Raw genomic sequence first — 23,019 nt, forward strand, 5'->3', positions numbered from 1 at the left:
ATCAAAAGTAATACATGATGTACATGTAATTAATTTTATAATATGTCTTTCATAAGACCCTTCGTGGTACAAAGCATCAAACATGAACACATCTTGACATTCCGAGTTTGTGAGATTCTTAATTATAAAGAATAAAGAATCAGTTTGTGTATGCATATTGACCATTTCGCACTAAAAAAGCTAAAAATGTGATATTAAAACATTATAATTTTAGTATGCACATATTTGTAATAAACTTCTTAAGTTATTAAGCAATGCAGTTTCCGTTAAAATATTTTAAAAGAAAACTGTGTTAAAAGGCTGATGCAAAGATGCCGGGAAGTTTCTGACGAAAATGTTCAAAGAACAGTTAGCCAACTCCAAATTTAAAAAGGCATAAAAAAACGTTTTGCAAAAATAATTAATACAATTAAATGAAACAAAAGGTGATGAAATGTTGCAAGTTTCATTGAATACATAAAATGTGTAGTTTGCTCCTAAAAATTGAAACTTGAATGCTTATGCCATTAAATGGCTAAGTCAAATGGCTATACCCGTCTGGATCACAGGGGACGAGTATGTTTAGGTTTCCAATATTTACCACCCACTGGCCTTCATGCATGAATATATTAGTTTCCCCTATGGAAGCAAGTGGAGACAGTGTAATATGTATAATGTTATTGCTTCAATAAACCTGTGCAAAACATGCAAGTATAAAAATGAGTATATAGGAAACAATCTCAGGGTATAATTTAAGCTAATATGGAGCTAACAACTGCCAGGTTAATGTTGTTAAGCTATACAGAATGTTTGGCATGTAAACACCATATTGATAACAGATTTAAGTTCAAATGTAATTATTCTAGAAATGTGAAAGAAATTTGTTTGACAAAGTCAACAGAACCATGTTTTGTCAGACTGTCAATAGAAACTACAACAATAAAAGCACTAGGAAATTATTTATTTTGAAACTTACAGTAAACAAGAGGTTTTACAATAGCCATATAAGGATAAATTACCCGCCCCCTGGCGACCATGTTTTTCAACAGAACAGAACAATTTTCCATCTCGTCCAAGATGTCATTACAACAGATGTTCTGACTACGTTTTATGAAGATTGGAAAATAAATGTGACTTTTAGAGTGTTAACAAGTTTTTACTATAATAGCCATAAAAGAAAAAATGCCCCGCCCCCTGGTGGCCATGTTTTTCCACCGACCACAACCATTTTTCATCTCTTCCGAGCTATCATTTGGACAAATCTTCTGACTTAGTTTCATGAAGATCGGACAATAAATGTGGCCTTTTTACAAGGTTTTATTAGCCATATAAGGAAAAATGCCCCCCCCCCTGGCGGCCATGTTTTTCAACTAACAGGAATCATTTTCGAACTCATCTAAGATATTCTTGGGACAACTCTTCTAACTAAGTTTCATGATGATGGGGCAATGAATGTGGCCTCTAGAGTGTTTACAATGTTTTACTACAGCCATATAAGGAACAATTCCACGCCCCCTGGCGGCCATATTTTTCAACAAACTATTAATATTTTCGAACATGTCAAAGATATTATTTGGACAAATACATGTGGCTTCTAGAGTGTTTACAAGCCAAATGTTTACGCCGCATGACGCACGACGGACAAAAGTCGATCACAAAAGCTCACTATGAGCCTATTACTTTCTTTTACCTGCTTGTCTGAGATGTAGCAGAACAAATGTTTAAAAAAATGTTAACCATTTTTAATTTTTATATCTTTATATAAGTTTCATGTGTATAAACCCACATCGTAAAACAAAACGTTATTGGTATAAAAAAAATCTCACGAAAATTTGCTCTTTGTGAATTGACTTCTTGACGTCATCAAAGAAAAGTTACTTCCCGCCTAGAAGCCTTAAAGCAACTCCTTTCGCGCCGTTAAAAATGGCTTCCCTTGTCAAGCGATGAACATGCTAAAGGAGCCCATACTCCAAGCACGTTCTTAGACAGTTCGACCACGTTCTGAAGAAAATGCAGAACGGGATGTGAACTTGATTTAACGTGTAGTTTTGGTAAAAAAAAAACTACAATATGATTCAATGACGTTCATACACAGTTCGCGCTATGTGTAGCTTGTCCCTATCCCGCCCTACCCCGTTGCCAGTCCGTCTTTATCTAGTTCAAATCGGGTCAATTTTCCCATTGTCCCCGTTGGTACACCGTTTCCAGTCAGACCGAGCCCGTTCTCAGCCAGTTCGATCACGTTCTTACGCAGTTCTTCTATATTCGTTTTGCAGTGGTAACTCGTTCAAACGCAGTTCTCACTCCGTCCTGCTACGTTTTTAGTACGTTAAGGACGTAGTAACCGCCACGTTCTGCAGGGCGATTATAAAACCGACTACGTTCCTGCCAGTTCTCATTTATGTTTCACGCTCAAGAAGTTGTAAATGGACTCTTGGTCGTCCAAGCGGAGCTCTTCAATCAGCTGGTGATATTGGCCTACAGGCTACTGCTATTCTTCTCTCTGGTTTTAACCTATTTCTAACCAACAAGTATGTGTCGTCTCCACCTTCTTTCTCGGCCCAACAAAACATTATATTGCTGCTCTGCTTCTAACATAAATTGCACGAAGCCAACATTTAAAAAATTAACAGCTCCAAGATTGTCCATGTTTCAACTTAATAACACAAATGATGAATTTGAGACAACGACTTCTATTTATATGCACATTGTCTGAACGTATTGTATTTACGGTTTGAACGTTGTAACAACTGCATTGAACGAGTACAACGAACTTGGAACCAACTGCAAACTCCTTAAAACGAGTACAATGTACTAAGAACTTACTGAGAACTTATAGAACGTGTTGCAAACGTTGTAAGAACTTAACATTTAGTTTCTATTTATTTACACGAAACAAGGTCGTACAAGTTTGAGACGTAGTGCGGACGGGGTCGGTCTGTCTGAGAACGGATTGGACGTACTAGAAACGGACTCGATCGGTGTGGCATCGTACAGGTAATCTCGGTCCGATCGCACTACGTTCTGGCACGTGCCTAACCCGACCTTAGTACAACCTATCCGTTCTTAGTACGTCCATTCCATTCGGAGTACGTTGTTACTACGTTTAATTTTAGAACGGGATGATCGGAAGAAAAGTTTGAGTAGGCTCAAAGTTCTGAAACACCTCTTCCGTTCAACCGTCCACAAAGTTCGAAGACAGTTCGTAACACGTTGCTACTACGATCACTCCGTTCTCACACAGTTCGAGCCCGTTTTGTCACATTTTCCAGAACGTACTTCGAACGGAGTCGGTGTATCGGGGGTATAAACCAATTGTGTTTGTTACTATGCAAATCATTTAATTGGGTAACATCACGTGCATTGTTCCGCCATTCGAATCTTTTACAGAAAACGAAGGAGGAGTTTACCGATTAATTGAGCATGTGATGTACTCATGTTGAGTCCATTTGTGTTTATAAATTTGTTAAATACATGTATTGTCAAAAAGCAATTTTCTTTTAAATTGCCTGCCAACTAAATAAAATAACAAAGAACATTCATAAAAAGATCACCAAGGCTGTGTTGGCTTTGATAATGCCTTGGTGATCTTTTTATGAATGTTCTGTGGTATTTTATTTCGAGGAACCAATAATTAATTTGACAATCTAGCGCAAATTATTATACATGGAGACACCACTGGCAGGTGTACTAGACTTTCCCTCGTGTATGTAACTTTTGTTGAAACAATAATATAATGGCGTCCGAGCTGGTTTTGCTGATAGTACATTCCACAAAGGGCTGTCTTCGTGTTTAACGATCTCACCAAGCATGCGCGTGAATGTGTGACGGTTGTGCTGTGTTTTTTCCAAATGAGCCGCGTTCTGAGAAAACTGGGCTAAATGCATGTGCGTAAAGTTCCGTCCCAGATTAGCATGTGCAGTCCGCACAGGCTAATCAGGGACGACACTTTCCGCTTTAATGGTATTTTTAGTTTCAAGGAAGTCCCTCCTTACCGAAAATCAAGTTAAGGCGGAAAGTGTCGTCCCTGATTAGCCTGTGCGAACTGCACAGGGTAATATGCGATGACACTTTACGCACATTCATTAAGCCCATTTTTCTCAGAACAAGGCTCAAATATGTATCACACATCTCAATCTGTACTTGGCGATATCATAAGGGGACCGGAGTAAACGGAATTAGCCCCATCTGTCCAGCATGTGAGCAACAGCTAAAGCCACATGCATAATGGGGTAGAACCAAGTCCGCCTAGGTGAGAAGCGAATGTTACAAGCTCTACCCTAGCTTGATAGCCACGAGATAATAAAATCTGTCTTGACAAATTTATCAATCACTGACATGGGTTGAACGTTCTGAGCACTTTATTACATGTATATTTAAATGAGAAATTAAGCACTTTTGCACTGATTGCAAAATGGTGGGGAAAAGTACATTCTGTTGAACAATGCATATTATTTTAGCTGGTAAATTGATCTTCAACGACATATAGTTGTGCCCATCGTGTGTAAGTGATATTTATAAAAAAAATCGCACGTAAAAATGGATACTGACGTTTAAATTCTGGCAGATGAAACGTTACCCAAGATGCTTCACACTCTTCGAAAGACATTCACTAATTCAGGCGCGGTTTTAACAGTAAAGCACAGAGATTTAGTGCAAACCCGGGCTGGTCCCAAAGCTTAGGTATAGTATATTCCTTGCACATTGCTAACCCAATATAAATGCTTTGAGGAACTATGAATGGGAGTGTATGTGTGTGTGTGTAGGGGGGTGGGGGGGGGGGGGGCAAATGTACATCCGAATGACCCGAAAAAAACGTATTTACACAATTCCGAAGTTGCGCCTCTTATCAATATATGCCTGATTGTTGGATTATTGTGGGGCACTAGGGGCTTACATGTTTGCAGATGGCGCCATGTTTATAATTGTCGCGATATCGCAACAACGTTATGAATTTTTCAACGGAGGTTGATTCATTAAGTAAGCAATTGAAGACCCTGTATGGATAGACTTAAAATTCATAAACGTCTTGGTCTATAAATCAATCTATCGAAAAATCTATAAATCGAGCAATCAACCAATCAGTTATCCGTGAATCAATCAACCAAGATTTAACTCAAACCGCATAGGAGATGCATGTGTAGATCAGGCCCAAAGATTTCATTGTTCATGAAACATTTCAGAAATCATTGTAGACCAGGCCCAAAGATTTCATTGTTCATGAATCATTTCAGAAATCATTGTAGACCAGGCCCAATATTTCATTGTTCATGAATCATTTCAGAAATCATTGAACAGCTTACCGTTACGGACGATTCCAATTTTCTTATAGCTGTGTTAATAATGGACCTGCTTTTAGACTGACAGTTAGCTGTGTTAATAATGCACCTGCTTTTAGACTGACAGTTAGCTGTGTTAATAATGGACCTGCTTTTAGACTGACAGTTAGCTGTGTTAATAAAGGACCTGCTTTAGACTGACAGTTAGCTGTGTTAATAATGGACCTGCTTTTAGACTGACAGTTAGCTGTGTTAATAATGCACCTGCTTTTAGACTGACAGTTAGCTGTGTTAATAATGGACCTGCTTTTAGACTGACAGTTAGCTGTGTTAATAATGGACCTGCTTTTAGACTGACAGTTAGCTGTGTTAATAATGGACCTGCTTTTAGACTGACAGTTAGCTGTGTTAATAATGCACCTGCTTTTAGACTGACAGTTAGCTGTGTTAATAAAGGACCTGCTTTTAGACTGACAGTTAGCTGTGTTAATAATGGACCTGCTTTTAGACTGACAGTTAGCTGTGTTAATAATGGACCTGCTTTTAGACTGACAGTTAGCTAAGTTAATAATGGACCTGCTTTTAGACTGACAGTTAAAGACGGACGTGTGAAGTACTGGCAGATGAGCCATGCATCTATTTGCTTGTGCACACAAAACTAGACTGCTTTTGGCGTTTAACTTGCTCGCAGAGACAGTGCTTTTTTGACAAAAATAGCCGTTGGTTTAATTGACAAAACATCAATTGGAGTTTAATAGTCCCGATATTTCTGGCTCTCCGCTTTACACGATATAACGCCGGGTTTCCATGCATCCGTGTCCGCGCTCCGCGTTCCGTGTCCGCGTTCCGAATACGGACACGGAGTATCTATTCCATGCATCCGCTTATTATTTAAGCCTTTCCGTGTAAAAAGCTCACTCCAAACGTGGTGGTACTTGAACTTAGATGTCTTTATTAGAAGAGCACACATTTTTTATGATGACTGCTGCGGCAGTACTGCATGTTAGTAGACGGAAACTCAGACAAAGGTACTGGACACCACAGGTGGTTAGCGTGTGGCTATGATATTAATTAGTGAAAACATCATTTTCAATGATAAATTATCATATTATAAAGAAAAAACAACTTTTCTGAAGTTCTTAAAATTTGACCCAGCATGTGTAGAAATATAACAAGATATATACATTTCGAGAAAGGAAATTCATTTCTGTGTTGAATAAGACCGGGTTCATGAAAATCGCCGCAAAATTGATGAAGTAATGGCTGTTCAAAACGATGCATCCCGTGTTCGGATGATTTCGAGTTGGATACCTTGTTATATATATATTTGATAGTGAATTTTTTTTCAGAAAAGTTGATTTTTCGTTATAATATGGTAATTTATCATTCAAAATGATGTTTTCACTAATTAATACCATAGACACACGCTAACCACCTTTGCTGGACACGGGCCATCATAAGAAAACGTCAAACTGACGACACATGCTACCATCTTGTTAGAGAATTAGAGCTGAATTAATGACAATTAGCATAAATATATTGATAAACATTACTGATTTATTCGTATAAGACAGACTTCAAAACTTATATGTGAACTCGCATAGACAAAAAAAGAACATAAATACGACTTCTTTTAGCGTTATATCTTGTTTGAAATAATATACTGTGTCTTTTTAAAAGCGATTATAGAGTGTACAATATGCATATCACTATTCTCATTTACAAGAAACACCATTTCTTTGGCTATGCTTTGCCAGATGTTTGATGCAATGTCTTTGTATTTTTTCATACGTTGGTTGAATATTTCAGGGCGATCCCTTACTTAATTTTTTTCTCACTAATATCTATGCTTTTAAGTCGACCTTTCGTGTTGACTGCCATCCTTGTACTGCGTCCGCGTCCGTGAAAAATCGCTCCGTGAGCGATTTTTCACGGACGCAATACGCGAACGCAAAATGCAGACGCGGAACGCGGATACATGGAATAGCTCCAACAGATTTCAACTAGTTCGTTTTTTCGTGGACACGGACACACGGACAAGGAACGCGGAGACATGGAAACCCGGCCTTACTCGTTACAAATCGCCATGTCGCATTAGATTAATTTCAGGTTGCTGCATGTCTTGTAACATGCTTAGCGCTAATTGTTTCGTTTTGTCGAATTGCTAGTGTAATAATAAGTGCAATTAATATTGTAAATACTATTGTTAAGGTTTGAAGTACAAACGATAAATCGATAAGAACTCCAATTGACATGATTCTAAATGGATACTTTTTACGTACGCGCAAAAACTGTTTTCAAAGAAAGACAGTAAGTTATTCGTAGCAATGGTTTCCCTTTGTTTGAAAGGGAGAGAAACAAACACAGAACAAAGCATCTTAGTACATACACTAGGTGTTTACAAATAGACACGTTGTTTATTACGCGCTCGGAGCACAGATAAACGCGGGATTTTCATAAGTTTATTTTCAGTACATCTGCAGTTGAGTGAAAACATGTTAAGCGTTTCACAAATTTCCACTCATCGAACCGGAGACCGAACTGTATTACCACTCGTTCAACGCTCCATCGTTAATTACCATGGTCCTCATCCATATTTATCATAATAACAATGCACTTTCACCTCATCAAAGTAATATATATGTACAAACATCAGCTGTATTACACAAAGAGTCTTCAACTTTTTATTAACTTTACAAAGAATTTAAAAAGACCAAGTTCTCAGACAGACACCCCCCTCCAGTAAATTGATGTCTAATAGAAACCGTGTAAAGCGCATTTGCAGAAAAACGGATGTCGGCGTTTGCTATTTATCGAAATTGTGTTGACAACGGTTATTGATATTCCAACTTTATGTTAAACATGTCCGCGTGCGGGGAAGCGGAACCTGAACATGCACAAGAACCGTAACCCTACACTTTCTTAAACAAGAGTTATCGCCCTTTTTGTTTTTGGTGATATGGAATTTTTCAGGGCTATAGCTCAGATACTATACAGTCTTAATATACCAAATTTTTAAATAACAAATATATTTAATGTAAAAATATATTTAATAACAATGTTAAAATCATTATCAAAATAATCAATAACAAGTTTAAAATTATTACCAAAGCGTATTTCAACAAAAATGTTCAGAAAGCAAGACAAATGCGCATGACATATGAAAAAATATTAAATTGAATGCTCATCACGAGCTTTTAATTTCCTTTAATGATTATCACAATCGAAATCAGAAAAAAACAATTATGCGTGTGTAACGCTTTTTCATCGATAATTTAGTAACAACGTGTATTACTGACCTATGGGTTTAAACTAGTATACATTAAAATTCAAAATTCTGACTGGTGTTGTGGTAATGCTTTTACAGGTCTCGCTTATGGCAGGCTAACAATTTTACTCTCTCTTTTTTACAATTATTTAAGAATATTTCATGTATTTCATATAAAGGTATGTTTCAAAAATACGAAAATCTATTAAAAAGTCCTTTACTGTATGACCGAAAAATAACATACATACTAAGTATTTCTATTCGTTAAACGTTATAACACTACATCGCGACTAACCTGGTACAGAATTGAATGTCAGCTTAGTTCCGTTGTTTGCGTGCTTCATATTTTACTTACTATAGCACGTTAGTTTACGCACATGCTCAATTATACAACAATAATCAACATATAGTAAATAAATGCAAGTATGTTTGGTAGAGGTGTGTCTAAAGAGAAGCTGCCTTTTCAACGGACATAAATAGAAATATGTAAATGTTTCATATCGTTTTCACCAACTTGCGACTAGTTATTATAATATAAATAATTATGGTCATCACGTTGCCGTTTTGTGCAAGACTAGTTGCTGAACATTATAATGTAACCCTGATTGCAAAGGTTGTTTTGAACACACTTTTATTTAAAATGTTAAATTTGAAGTGATGCACATGGCAATAATGTGACCGCAGAGTAAACTCCTCTCCTCGCCATACACTTTATAGACTGGCCAAACACTTAATACAGGCGTGGATCCGATCTTCGAACGGTTAAAAAAATGCGTTCGTATTATGGAACCAAACTAGTTTACATCCGGGCAATTTACGTCATCCAATCAGCTGCGACCTTAGCGGTTGTGAATGGCGTGTCGGGTTTGCTGACTGTGCTTTTTGAGATCAAAACTAGACGGACCGGTTTGTCGTTTTGGTCTGTTTCAACGCCAAGAATTTGCTTAAGGACCCACATTCCGCGCAGGACTTTCCCGAACACCACGTGCTTCTCGTCCAGCCACCACGTGTTCTTGGCCGTGATGAAGAACTGACACGTGTTCGTATTTGGACCTGAAAGGCAAACATTCAGTTTATTTTCCAGCAAACCAACGTTTCAAAACTAAGTTGAATCGCTCCAGGAAGTTTGGAGTTATGCCCATTAAATTCAAATCAAATATTTTTTTTAACACATCATCAGGGCACACCTCGAACAACTTCGATGTTATAATTTCTCGGTCAAATTCGATTATCAGCCAATTGTCACCGAAATCATGGAGTTATAACCCATGAAAATTAATTATTTGTCTTAAAGTAGCCTAATGAGACTTTTAGATGCAACTTCTAAAACAATGTAACCTATTGAATGCTACATACATGATTGTCTAAAAATGTTTAGAAAACTATTGCTATCATAGTACCGTTTTAAATGCTCACGGAACGAATTATGTTCAGTTAGCCATACATGGCCCGCGTCATGCGAAAATGAGTCTTATGTGCAGTCTGGTCAGGAGCTAAGCAATCCGCTGTAAAGTCACGCAAGGACAGGGTAACGCATGGCCTTATTTGTAGCAACGCCGGTCGCATATAACCAGGGACCTATTTGTTTGTATAAGTCCCTGATATAACTTGAAACCTATTTTTGGATGTCGCGGCTTATCTATAGAATAATAATATTCCATCGTCAGATAAAGGCTCTAAAGCCTCTCAGTCTGTATGGTTACCTGCGTTTGCCATGCTGATCCACCCAGCTCCGTAGTGGGCCAAGGCGAATCCTTCGTCGTCGAACCTGCCACCGTAGATGCTGGTTTCCCCGGACCCATTACCATGTACAACGTCACCACCTGGATAAAGAGCCCGCAATTGTCAGCCGTGTTTTAGCATTCATGTACAAAATGTATTCATATGTTATCTTCGTGAGTTCTAAATAAATAGATGTAGTTGTATATCAATATAATCTCTAATGTAAGTTCAACATACTTCAAGTCCAAACACTTATGAGAATCCTTATAATACCGCCACGTTCATATAATTTTACAAAGAACTTAATTCATAAGTTATGTCATATAATGGCATTTCGTTACATCATAGTAATGAAACATGTATGTGTACGGTGAACCAAATTAACATTTGGCAAATGCCCAGTATTTATTAGAACGGGTCTCAACATTAAGGCGAGAGCGATAATGATTTTACTTTTACCTTGAATCATGAAGTCCTCGATCACACGATGAATAGGGGAGCCGGTGTATCCATAGCCCTCCTTTGTGTCGCCGGACGCCAGTTTCACGAAGTTTTCCACCGTACGTGGCGCAGCCTGGCGGAAAAGCCCGATGTCGATACTTCCGGCGTCGACGTCGCCGATAGTGATGTCAAAGGTCACGAGGTCGGTGACCAAGGCGTCGCTCTCGTCTTTTGCCTGAATATAAAAAGCCTTATATAGATTAGGCATAAAGAAGTTGTTGCTATCCACCTATTTTTCCGTGCTTACCAAAAAGTATTTGATGTCCTTCCATATTTTGTTTTCGATCATTTTTGCTCCATTCGACCATATTTGCTGACAAAAACCTTTCGAATTTACATAAAAGTGATATTGTTTGTAATGTTTACAATGTTTATGAGCGAATCGAAGATTTCTTTAATTGACCTTCATTAGTTAAGCGGGAAATGCTAGTACTTTATATATCAAGGTAAGCCGACCTACAGACCCTAATTTTTTATGATGTTAGTGGATTTTTTAAACTTTGTTTTACCTTAAACATACATGTCAATGGCCGAAAAATGGTCCTGGTATAAATGGCGCTAAAATAATAAAATGTAAGGGAGCAGCTCTTTATACTCATACTTGAAATCCGATGCTTTTGCTTAACCCATTTATGCCCAGTGGACTCTCCCATCCTTCTAAATTGGATCAATTTATTTCCAAAATTAGGGGTGTCAAGTGTATTTATTTCTATATTTAGAATATTTCATAAAGAAATTCATTTTAGCAAACAGCGCAGACCCAGATGAGACGCCGCATTATGCGGCGTCTCATCTGGGTCTACGCTGTTTGCAATGTCCTTTTTGCTTAATTACATGTTACTGAGTTTTATTATTCTTGTTACAGTTATAAAGCATAGAATATCCAGCTGCTACTGAAATTGTGCGAAACTCCCTGCTAATATATTTAAGATCTTCTGATACGATACACAGTTTCAACAGCTAAAGTTCCCATCAGATCTGCGGAGCATTTATTGTATTTTCAAAAAAATATGAAATGGACCGCGATTGGTTCCAACGCTTTTTGGTTAGACAGGTTTTACGGTACCAAGATGTGAGGACGATATTAATAACATCACTGGAAAGACAGTCAATTGACTTAGTTGCATTCGCTTGATTGCATAACGTGTAATCTAAAAAAAGTTGTTTGTTTCCTAATAACGTAACACAAATTATTCGTATTAATTGCCGCATTTGAACGCCCTAACTCCGGAATGCCAGTTTTTTTATATGCTTTGGTGTGTCTTATAAATACAGCCTAATCTGGAGCGAGACTTGATTTTTGTTTAACCCATTTATGCCTAGTGGACTCTCCCATCCTTCTAAATTTGATCAATTTATTTCCAAAATTAGGGATGTCTAGTAAATCTATTTCTATATTAAGAATATTTATTGCAGAAATTCCTTAAAGGGATTTTTTCACGGTTTGGTAAATTGACAAAATTGAAAAAAGTTGTTTCAGATTCGCAAATTTTCGTTTTAGTTATGATATTTGTGAGGAAAGAGTATTACTGAACATTTACCATAGTCCAATATAGCCAATATATGTATCTTTTGACGATTTGAAAACCTAAAAATTATAAAGCGTTGCAACGCGAAACGATTGAATAATTTGGAAAGTTCTGTTGTTGTCGTTTAAATTAACAAACTACGAAGATTGCTTGTATAATGTATAAAATACTTAACCTGTGTATACCCGACGGAATAGCCAAGAGGGCAAATACGTTTTTACTTCAGACTAATCCAGGACTCCGGGGGTCACTGGTTCGAGCCCAGGTACCGGCTACTTTTTTTTCCTTTTTTAAATTTTATTCTTGATTTTTTACTGGAGCTTTTAAGATCCAATTTTTACATTTATCAATATAAAGCATTTAATGACAAACTTCAAAATATGCCAAAATCTGCAAAAAGGCCCCTTAAAAGCAAACAGCGCAGACCCTGATGAGACGCCGCATCATGCCAAGGCCTTTTTTCTAGACGCTAGGCATAAACGGGTTAAAAGAGACATCCTTTACCCAAAGAAATTGCATAAAAGCAGACATTGTCCTCCATGATAATCATGTGCCGACAAAGGCTAATCTGGGACGATACTTTACGGAATTACCTACTTAACGTGCATGCATTAAGCCCGGTTTTCCCAGAGCGCGGGTCATATAATGGTATGCGTATTGGACATCGCACATGTACAATGTACTACTGTATTGTTATAAATAAACCTACAAATGATTTAATCGCGTTTTAACTTTAATAAGTTCGTGATTACAAATAATTAGAGTAAAACAAACACGCTCAGTCCAAACATCTGAAACTAGAATCGGGAATCATGGAAATAAACGTTTTTTGTTTCGCGTCATACTTTTTTGTTTCGCTTCAGAATGCATTGTTCACTACAAAATATTTCCTATTTTTCATCACAGATCTTTCGAGTACGTAATTACAAATAGCTACACTTAAACCTTCGGTGAGTAATATCCCCGGTAATGTGCGCACGGTTGATTTTTGGTAAACGTGTACAGATTACGAGTGTTAAAACTTGAAACCCAGCCTAATGTAATTGAATGCTGTTCTAAATAAAAAGCGTTACAATAAACACTGATACTTGCTATGCTGATACTTAAATATACAAATAGTACTCACATGATACAGGTCACTTATCATCAGAATCATAGATCCAAAATACATGCAGTAATAGACGACCTCCATGTTGCTCGGCGGTTGAATCAGGAATCAGCTCTGCAACGTAGTATTATTCACTGTGCCACGTGAAACGCCCGGATGTTAACTGCCACGTACACAAACGCCAGCCAGACAAGGCTTATCGGGTTTCAAGATCGAGCGAGGCCCCGATGGAAATCTCAGTGTAAACAGCTTCTGCAGCCGCATGGGGCGTATCTCGAAACAATTCTTATACGCTGTTGCCAGTATGAATATTATTATTTCCTTCAGTGGGTGTCATCTGATTGTGAATATGTTATGTACCGGTAATACAAATGAGGTTTGTTCTAGGAAACCTGGGTGTAATGTATGTGCATAAAATATCGTCCCGTATAAGCCCGTTCAGTGCGCACATGTAAATCAGGGACGAAGCTCTCGGCCGCTTTGACTAGATTTTCGTTAGACTAGATTTCCTTTAACTGAATAATTCCATTAAAACGGAAAGTGTTGTCCTTGATCAGCCTGTGTGGACTTCACAGGCTAATCTGATAAGACACTTTGAGCACATGCATTAACCCCGTTTTCTCAGAGCGAGGCTCAAACATAGCATTAGATCTCCTAAAAAATGTTGACGTTTAATGGACCCAAAAATGTTACTTGGAGCAGTTTCCTACACTATATTGGTCTCTAGAATCGCACCCCTGGTTGGACCACAATTCTCTGTTTTTTTGCCCATCCACTGACGTGGCTTGTTATGTATTAAAATATCTAAACCCTGTCAATGGCACTTGACTTGCTGATGGGCGGTTGACTAAAGAATGCATATTCGCTATTCAATGCACAAACGTTTGTCTTGTTTGTAACCTAAACGGTTAGCATTTTCCATTCATTATTCACTTAAGCTATTTTGGTAGTTTTTCGGCCCATTGTGACGCATGGTTTGGAATTTAACAAACTGGTGTTGTGTTGTTTTGTGTGTGTGTGTGGGGGGGGGGGGTCAATAATGCGTTTATCTCGAGTGCATATTACAACGGTTTTGTACCCTCTAAATTATTGATAACCGAAAATGCATTATTTCCGTTACGTTATGTCACTCTGCATACTATCAGGAGGTCATAATGAACGGCTGCACACAACAAGAAATTAGGTAAGTTGTTTGAAAATGTTCCTCGAAAAGAGGTTCAGTACCAACCAGATGTGTCGATCACCACGTGCTGTTTTCTATGCAATGGAATGCAATAAGAACCGCAAATGAAATGAAAGAAGTTCAGTCAGTATTTCATCGCTTGTGATGATATTTATTTTTTATATATGCGTAATAGTCTCTGGAAATTTCTATTCAGCGCATTCACCTAATAATAAATATTTCATCAGATGATCCTCTGTATCACTGGAATGCACTTTGGTTTCAACCTGACTTTGAAAATGTTAGTGCGTTCGATGTTTGTTGTTAGCAATTATAGAACATAAGTGGATTGCAGTTTAACATTTTCTCGATCCTCCCCTATCGCATCATCCTTATTGTCATCCTTACACCACCGCCACCATCATCATCACTATTAAATCATCCCGAACATGATAACAATAATCATCTCCATCATCATTAACAGCATCGTCTTCTTCAAAATTGTTAACCATAAACGTCATTAAAATTATCATAACAGTTTCCATGATATTATTTATCTTATGAGAAAAAATTTCCCATTAAAAAACACCACCACATAAACCATATGTGAGTATTGTAATATTTCCTGGACAACATGTAATGCGTGGTAAAGGCTTAATGTTATTTTGATACTTTAATGTGGAGAAGGACAAGCATTACACTTATAACCATTTCACCATTAATCTGTACCACTGAAATATTCAATTGTGCCGAACACCAAAGCTGATCTGACACTACAGGCGGTACGTAGAAGTACAGGTGGGCTGCATTTTGGGTAATAAGTAACAAATTAAGGGAGTCGCTATAACTATGTGCACACACAATGTTAATAATCACAGCGTGATTTTAATAAGAAATCGGAAACCAAAGTAAGATACTGATATGTTTTTGAAGTATCAAGTTACATGTGGATTTAATTAATTAAGTGAAACCCTGACAGTTAATTACAGATGCTTCGGTATTTGTGTTCTTACAAAGTTGCATACCTGACGTAAGAATAAAGAACATCCTGGAAATATTGTTTTTGATTAAACGCTGTGGGCAAATCCTAGCGAAATTTACCGAAACACACCTCTTCATACAGAATGATGTATTGGTGAAAAAACTTGGCAAGTAGTGTGAGCGCGTACGTCAGTATCATTTCTAGAATGAACCAAGAACTTTAGTTGTCTCAAATGTGTAGCTTGGTAACAACATGCTAGAGGAACGCATATCTATAAGACTCGCAGAGAAGAGCAGTTCACATTATTGTATTGTAGAGCAGAAATTATTTGTATAGTATTCAGCTAAATTATGTTGAGCAGCGCTTTAAAGCGGAGCTTTGTAGAGAATTGCAAAGTAGAGAAGTTCATAGTCGAGAAGTTCATAGCAGAGACGCGAATAATTCGAGAAGTGCACCTAAAGGCATAGTAGAGAATTGCATAGAAGATACGTGCATAGTAGAGAAGGGCACAGTGGAGAAAAGTATTGTAGAGAAGTGCATTGTATAGAAGTGCATAGTAGAGAAGTGCATAGGAGAGAAGTGCATAGTTGAGAAGTGTGTAGTTGAGAAGTGTATAGTAGAGAAGTGTATAGTTGAGAAGTGCAAAGTTGTGAAGTGCATAGCAGAGAAGTGCATAGAGTAGAAGTGCATATGAGATAAGTGTGTAGTAGAGAAGTGCATAGTTGTGAAGTGCATAGTTGTGAAGTGCTTAGTAGAAAAGTGCATAGGAGAGAAGTGCATAGTTGTGAAGTGCATGTAGAGAAGTTCATAGAAGAGAAGTTCATAGTAGAGAAAAGCATAGTAGAAAAGTGCATTGTTGAGAAGTGCATAGTAGGGAAGTGTATAGTTGTGAAGTGCATAGTAGAGAAGTGTATACTTTAGAAGTGCATATTAAAGAAGTGTTTAGTTGAGAAGTGCATAGTAGAGAATTGTATAGTATAGTAGTGCATAGTATGTAGACACATGCATAGTAAAGAACTTCATAGTAAAGAAGGGCATGAACAAAAGTGCATAGTAGAGAAGAATATATAGAGAAGTACATAGTAGAGAAGGGCATGAAGAGAAGTACATAGTAGAGAAGTATATGTAGAGAAGTTCATAGTAAAGGAAGGCATGACGAAATGTGAAAAGTAGAGAAGTGCAAAGTAGAAAAGTGCAAAGTATTGAAGTGTATTGGAGAGAAATACATTGTAGAGAAGTTCATAGCAGAGAATTGCATAGTAGAGAAGTGCATAAAGAGAAGTTCATAATAGAGACATGCATAGTAGAGTAGAGCATAGTAGAGACGTGCATAGTAGAGAAGTTCATAGTAAAGACATGTATACTAGAGAGGTACATAGTAGAGAAGGGAATAGTAGAGAAGTTCATAGTAGAGATATGTATACTAGAGAAGTACATAGTAGAGAAGGGAATTAGTAGAGAAGTGCACAGTAGAGACGTGCATAGGAGAGAAGTGCACAGTAAAGAAGTGCAAGTAGAGTGGTATATGGTATCCCGAGCTTTCAATTTAAAGCATAAAAGTAATGGGCATTTAAAGGCAGTTAAAGAAACATTTTTTACATAAAAGCTTTGTAAGGTGGAGCCCTGTAGAATAATGCAGAGCATTGTAAAAACAGCTAAGTATACCAGTGTAATAAAGTGTTGCAGAGCAAAGTATGTAGCAGTGCATGGTTTAATATTTTAGAGAGCAGTGCAAGATAGATTAATAAAGAGAATTCCATGGTAAAACAGTATATGGTTTGGTAAAACAAAGCATGGTTGTCTAGAGTATTGCATGGACCGTATTGCAGTTTATTATTGTGCGTATAAGAGCTTTGTAGAGAGAAGCCCTGTAGAATAACGCTGAGCAGTGTATAGCAGAACAGAGAAAGTAAAACAATGTTTAATCATAGGATTGCAGAGCCACGTAAGATTAGTTTCAAGTATCATAAGGACTGAGCAAATGTTTCATAGAACAGAGAAGCACCAATTAGTAGCAAAGAGCAGATTAGCAAAATGCAGAAAAGAGCAAAGTATTATAGAGAAGATATAACAGAACAAAGCAGCGAAGAACAGAGTTGTACAAAGAAATATTGCATAGAGAAGAACAGTACAGAGCAATATAGAGTAGATAAATACAGATGTAATGTTGCATAGAAGAGTAGTACAGAAAAATGTAGCGTAATCGAAGAGTATTACAAAGCGATATAGCCTATAGTCGCAAAGTACAGAGCAATGTAGCCTGGAGAAGAGTGGTGCAAAGCTATGTAGTGCAAAGAAGCGAAGTACATAACAATAAATCCTAGAGTAGAATAATGTAATGTAATGGAAGAGTAGTACAAAGCCATGTTGGGCATTGAAGAGGAGTTGAATTAACAGACAAATTAGACAGCAACAGAGATTCAAATTTTATCAAACAAACGAGCATATTGTAACTATATGACTTGTTAGATATAATTATTCACAACAACACACGATTGTTAAAAGATTGTTATTATTAAGGCACCATCTTACATGGTTACATGGTCAACATTTGAGCAATGTGTCACAGTTTTTAGCTGGCTAGTTTTTTTGCAAATTACTCAGTGTCAATAGTGAAATAAAATGGAATTTTAGTATCAATTTGAAGAGGAGTAATATCTTAAAAGAGTTGACTTGACAACTGAAATAAAAAAAATGCATTTGTGAAAAATTATCATGGAAATATATTTTTCTACAGATACTGGAATATAAAAACCTATTTATAAACTGTGCAAGGTAGTGCAAAGGGATTAAAATACAGAGAGAGTGACAATTACCGGATTACCGGATAATATTGCTGTCCACACAACAAAGACAACTGTTATTGGATTATACTTTAAATTGTCCAAGTACTATAATAGCTTGACAAGGCACTTATACAAACACAACAATTTTAAAGCTGCTTCTCCAGAGCAAAAATTGACATGAGTGAAAAAAGTGAAAAAAGCTCATCAAAAGGGTTAAAACACTCTAAATACCAACCAGCCGGCAAAATGGCGGCCAAAGGCGAAGATAGACCGAAACGTACAAACTCTGAGGTCAGCAACGACAGTGCCAACGAGGGATCTATCAAACAACAACTTGAATCCATGGAAAAGTCGTTAGCATTTATAACCAATCAAATGAAGTCGATCTTAAAAAGAGAAGAAATAGAAACTCTTATCACAAACACAATTACATCAATTATCACTGAAGTAGAAAGGCGTAACGAGGAACATATAAAGCAAATGAAAAATGAATTGGCAAAAGAGTTGAAATTACAACTGCAGCAATGTGTAAACAAACAAGTTGAAGAAAAAACAAAAGATCTAACAGAACATATGAAAAACTTGGAATTCGAAAACGAATCACTGAAAGAAACAATAACATCTCTTAGAACTGAATGTAAACAAACAATTGATAACATGTCATCACAAGTTAATGAAAACTCTCAAAGGTGCAGCGAGGCAATAAAACGCTCTAACTACAATGAGCAATACTCGCGCAAGAACAACGTAAAAATACTAGATGTCCAAGAAGATCATCAAGAGACAATCCCACAACTAACAACAAAGGTTCTTAATATACTACAAGACAAAGGAATCCAGATTCAGACTGAACAACTACTAGCGATTCATAGAATCCCAAACAAGAAAGGAAACATAAGGCCAGTAATACTTAAGTTGAAATCCAACAATGACAAAACATTAATCATGCGCAAGAGAAAGGAACTCAAGGCTGCTGGGCACAGGCTTGTTGATGACGTGACGGCTCTAAACAGTGCGCTGATGAACAGACTGTCCCTTCACCCATCCATCGAGACCACCTGGTTCTTCAATGGCTCTGTCTTTGCTCTAACAAAAAACCAAGAGCGCATCAAATTTGACATTTATGACGATATCAATAACGTTATTAGTGACCACCGAACGAATCGCCGGAAGTAAACTACCATAGACATACATGACAGGGCGGAAATAACAGCACTATTTATAAACAGTAAGAAAGTCAATTTTAACACCATGCTGCTATATCGTACGCTATCTACCTAGATGTAAAGTAAACTTAATAAATCATGTATATTTAGAAATTGAAAAATACATGTATCTAAATCTTGAAATATAAATATATGTTCGCCAATTAAGTACAGACGCTATACTCCTAGAATTTTTTTTTTGTTGCTGTTTTTTTTTCTCCGAAATGAAACACTATTACATATATATTAATAATTACTTCTACTACTACTAATATAACTATGATGATACAGGTAACAACGCCTGCTGTATTCATATTAAACACGATGATTTTCTCTGTATTGGTTTCTCTAAATTTCTTGTTGTTGTTTTTTGTCTTTATTTCTTTTCTTTTTTTCTTAAATATCTTGTTGTGTACAGTAGACCTGCAACAATTCATAAATTGCAAACTCTTGAAGATGTACTTCTTACAAACAGTCGCCTTTGACTTTGCATTTCGTGTTGTTCTTTTTTGTGTATTGCCTTTCTTTCATTTCAATTTTTGTCTTACGAAAGAGTTACATCTGATATCATTAAGTAGTTATCGATTATATGTAACATGATAAAAACATAAACAATAACACACTACATTTTTTGCTGCTCACACTTATGAATTATTTATATTAGCTTACATAGACAAAGGGGCACTCAGAGGGGTATGGTTAATGATGACGGTCAAGGTATGACTGAATATGAGCATTTCTATATAAGTTGATCTATACAATGGGATTGCTAACATAAGTATGGATATGTTATCAACTACATTAATAGAGTCATTTATTAATCTGGTAAAGAAAAATTACATGGTCCTCAGTTACGAATAATTTAACAGGTAGTTGAAAAATGTATTTGTTTGATGTGCCTGAGTGCCCATAAACCACTCTCTTTTTTTCTGCATCATTTGTTCTCTAAACAGATATCACAAGCTATTTTTAGAACATGGATTTTCCAATAACCGCATTTGTAACCTGCAAACTGTAATCACATTCTATATTTAGAAGAGGGCCTTTCCTAAAATTGACATACATTGATGTTTACAACTATGCATCATTATTGACCTAGAATTCAGTATAAATAGTAATAGTTATGTACAGAGACATATAGGTCTATGTTATGTATTAGATGTATTTTTACTCCTTTTTATAATTAGTGTAATTAAACAGCACAAAACATTTGAATATAAATATTGTGCTCCAGAACTGTTGTGCTGTTACAATGACAAACAGCAATTTAATGCTGACTGTAAATGTTATTATTCCTTAAATTGAATATGCACAATACATATTTAAAAACTGAGTTCTATTTTTGCAAAAAACAGTGTTGTACTTTGCTCATGTGTTTCTCGTTTTATACAAATACCATTCAGACCACAAGTGTAATGAACAAATTATTTTTGTCTATACATGTGCATAACAATTATGAAAATATTACATGTCATTATTTCATGATTATTTATTATTGGGTTCATTTTTGTATACTGGTAATAAATCAAAGGGATAAAATGAGTTTATTTACTGATGACTGATATAAAAATACTCTCTTACAACTGTCGTGGATTAAATGATTGTAAAAAACGAAATGATGTATTTAATTTTTTAAAAACAAAATTCAAAGCACATATCTATTGTCTACAAGATTGCCACTTCACTCCATCTTTAGAAAAGCAAATTTATTCTCAGTGGGATGGTGAATGTTATTTTAGCCATGGTAATTCAAACTCAAGAGGTGTCTGCATATTATTTCAAAAGAATATACCAGTAACTATTCATGCCATTAAAAAAGACCAGTCTGGGAACTTGTTAATTTTAGATATAACATTTGATACAAAAAGGTTCACGCTATGTACCTTGTATGGACCTAACACTGATCAACCAAATTTCTACAGTGAATTACTTTCTGACATAGACACCTTAGGAAATGATACCTATATTATCTGTGGAGATTTTAATCTTGTATTGGATTCTAAATTAGATTATGTCCATTACAAAAATCTTAACAATAATAAAAAGTCAAGAGAATTATTATCTTCTGCAATGCATGATAGAAATTTGATAGATAGTTTTAGACTAATGAATGGCACTATTAATCAATACACTTGGCGAAAACCAAACACTCTTCAACAAGGTAGGCTGGATTTCTTCCTTGTCACTAGTAATCTTGTTCAAAATATTAGAAAATCTGATATACAATCAAGCTACAAATCTGACCATTCAGCTATAACATTAGAATTAAAAATCTGCGAAACAACCCATGGTAAAGGACTCTGGAAATTCAATAACTCTCTGTTACATGATCAAGAATATCTCGATTGTATGAAAATAAAAATTGGAGAAATAAAAAAACAATATTGCCTGCCTGTATATAACATTGACTCTTTGAACACGATTGATGATTGTGAGATTCAGTTTACCATAAATGACCAGCTTTTTTTAGAAACCTTGTTAATGGAAATCAGGGGCAAAACTATCTCATTTTCATCATACAGATCTAAACAGAGGAAAGACAGGGAAGATTTTATTATAAAAAAAATTGAAATTCTAGAAAAAAAATATTACTGAAAATAATATTGAAGAACTTCATTTGTTACAGCAGGAACTATCTGATATCCGTGATATTAAAATGAAAGGATCATTCATAAGATCCAAAGCAAAATGGATTGATGAAGGCGAAAAACCCACGAAATACTTTTGCAATTTGGAAAAACAACACTCATCTAGCAAAACAATACCTTATATTATAAACAATAATGGCCACAATATATATGATCAAAATGAAATTTTAGCAGAAGCTGCCTCATATTACAAGACTTTATACTCCAAAGGTGAAACAAAAGAATGTGATAACGCTATATTTGATGAACTTAATTTGATACACGGTGCAAAATTGAATAACGATGAAGCTCAAGCATTAGAAGGCATATTGACAATGGAAGAAATCTCAACTACCTTGAAAAATATGAAACATTTTAAAAGTCCAGGTTCAGATGGCTTCACAACAGAATTTTTTAAAGTTTTCTGGAAAGATCTTAAGTATTTCATTTTAAGGAGTCTTAATTATGCTTTTATTTCTGGAACTATGTCAATCACTCAAAAACAAGGTATTATCACCTGTATACCAAAAGAAAATAAGCCAAGAACAACCTTTAACAATCTTAGACCATTAACTCTCTTAAATGTTGTTTACAAAATAGCTTCAGGCACAATTGCAAACAGACTTAAAACAGTTCTTGACAAATTAATTTCCAAAGATCAGACTGGATTTATAAAAGGAAGATATATAGGTGAAAATACTAGACTATTGTATGATATCCTAAAATATACAGAAGATAACAAAATCCCAGGACTCTTATTAACGTTAGACTTTGAAAAGGCGTTCGACTCATTGGCATTCAATTTCATTGAAAAAACTCTAATTTATTTTAACTTTGGTCCAATGTTCAGAAAATGGATCTCTCTTTTTTT

At 36.1% G+C, this 23,019-nt stretch overlaps 2 protein-coding genes across 18 annotated transcripts in view; both read right to left on the reverse strand.

The window, feature by feature from the left end:
* LOC127844207 (repressor of RNA polymerase III transcription MAF1 homolog) overlaps nucleotides 1-23,019 on the reverse strand; it is a 505,514-nt gene that overhangs the window by 373,962 nt on the left and 108,533 nt on the right. The window lies entirely within an intron of this gene.
* On the reverse strand, nucleotides 7,929-13,619 carry LOC127844210 (peptidyl-prolyl cis-trans isomerase B-like). Its single transcript, XM_052374278.1, has 4 exons — nucleotides 13,405-13,619; nucleotides 10,708-10,924; nucleotides 10,230-10,349; nucleotides 7,929-9,579 (listed from the first exon to the last, which is right to left on the reverse strand). Exons 1-4 carry the CDS (start codon nucleotides 13,468-13,470, stop codon nucleotides 9,341-9,343), a joined length of 642 nt encoding a protein of 213 aa, XP_052230238.1. The 5' UTR covers nucleotides 13,471-13,619; the 3' UTR covers nucleotides 7,929-9,340.

This window comes from Dreissena polymorpha, chromosome 9, assembly GCF_020536995.1.
Source record: "Dreissena polymorpha isolate Duluth1 chromosome 9, UMN_Dpol_1.0, whole genome shotgun sequence".
Taxonomy (NCBI): domain Eukaryota; kingdom Metazoa; phylum Mollusca; class Bivalvia; order Myida; family Dreissenidae; genus Dreissena; species Dreissena polymorpha.

Coding starts and splice junctions, on each gene's coding strand:
- LOC127844210 (XM_052374278.1), bottom strand. CDS start 13,470: ATGGAGGTCGTCTATTACTGCATGTATTTTGGATCTATGATTCTGATG. Junction 10,350..10,707: donor CGAGGACTTCATGATTCAAG/GTAAAAGTAAAA, acceptor CTCTTTATCCAG/GTGGTGACGTTGTACATGGT. Junction 9,580..10,229: donor GATCAGCATGGCAAACGCAG/GTAACCATACAG, acceptor TTTGCCTTTCAG/GTCCAAATACGAACACGTGT.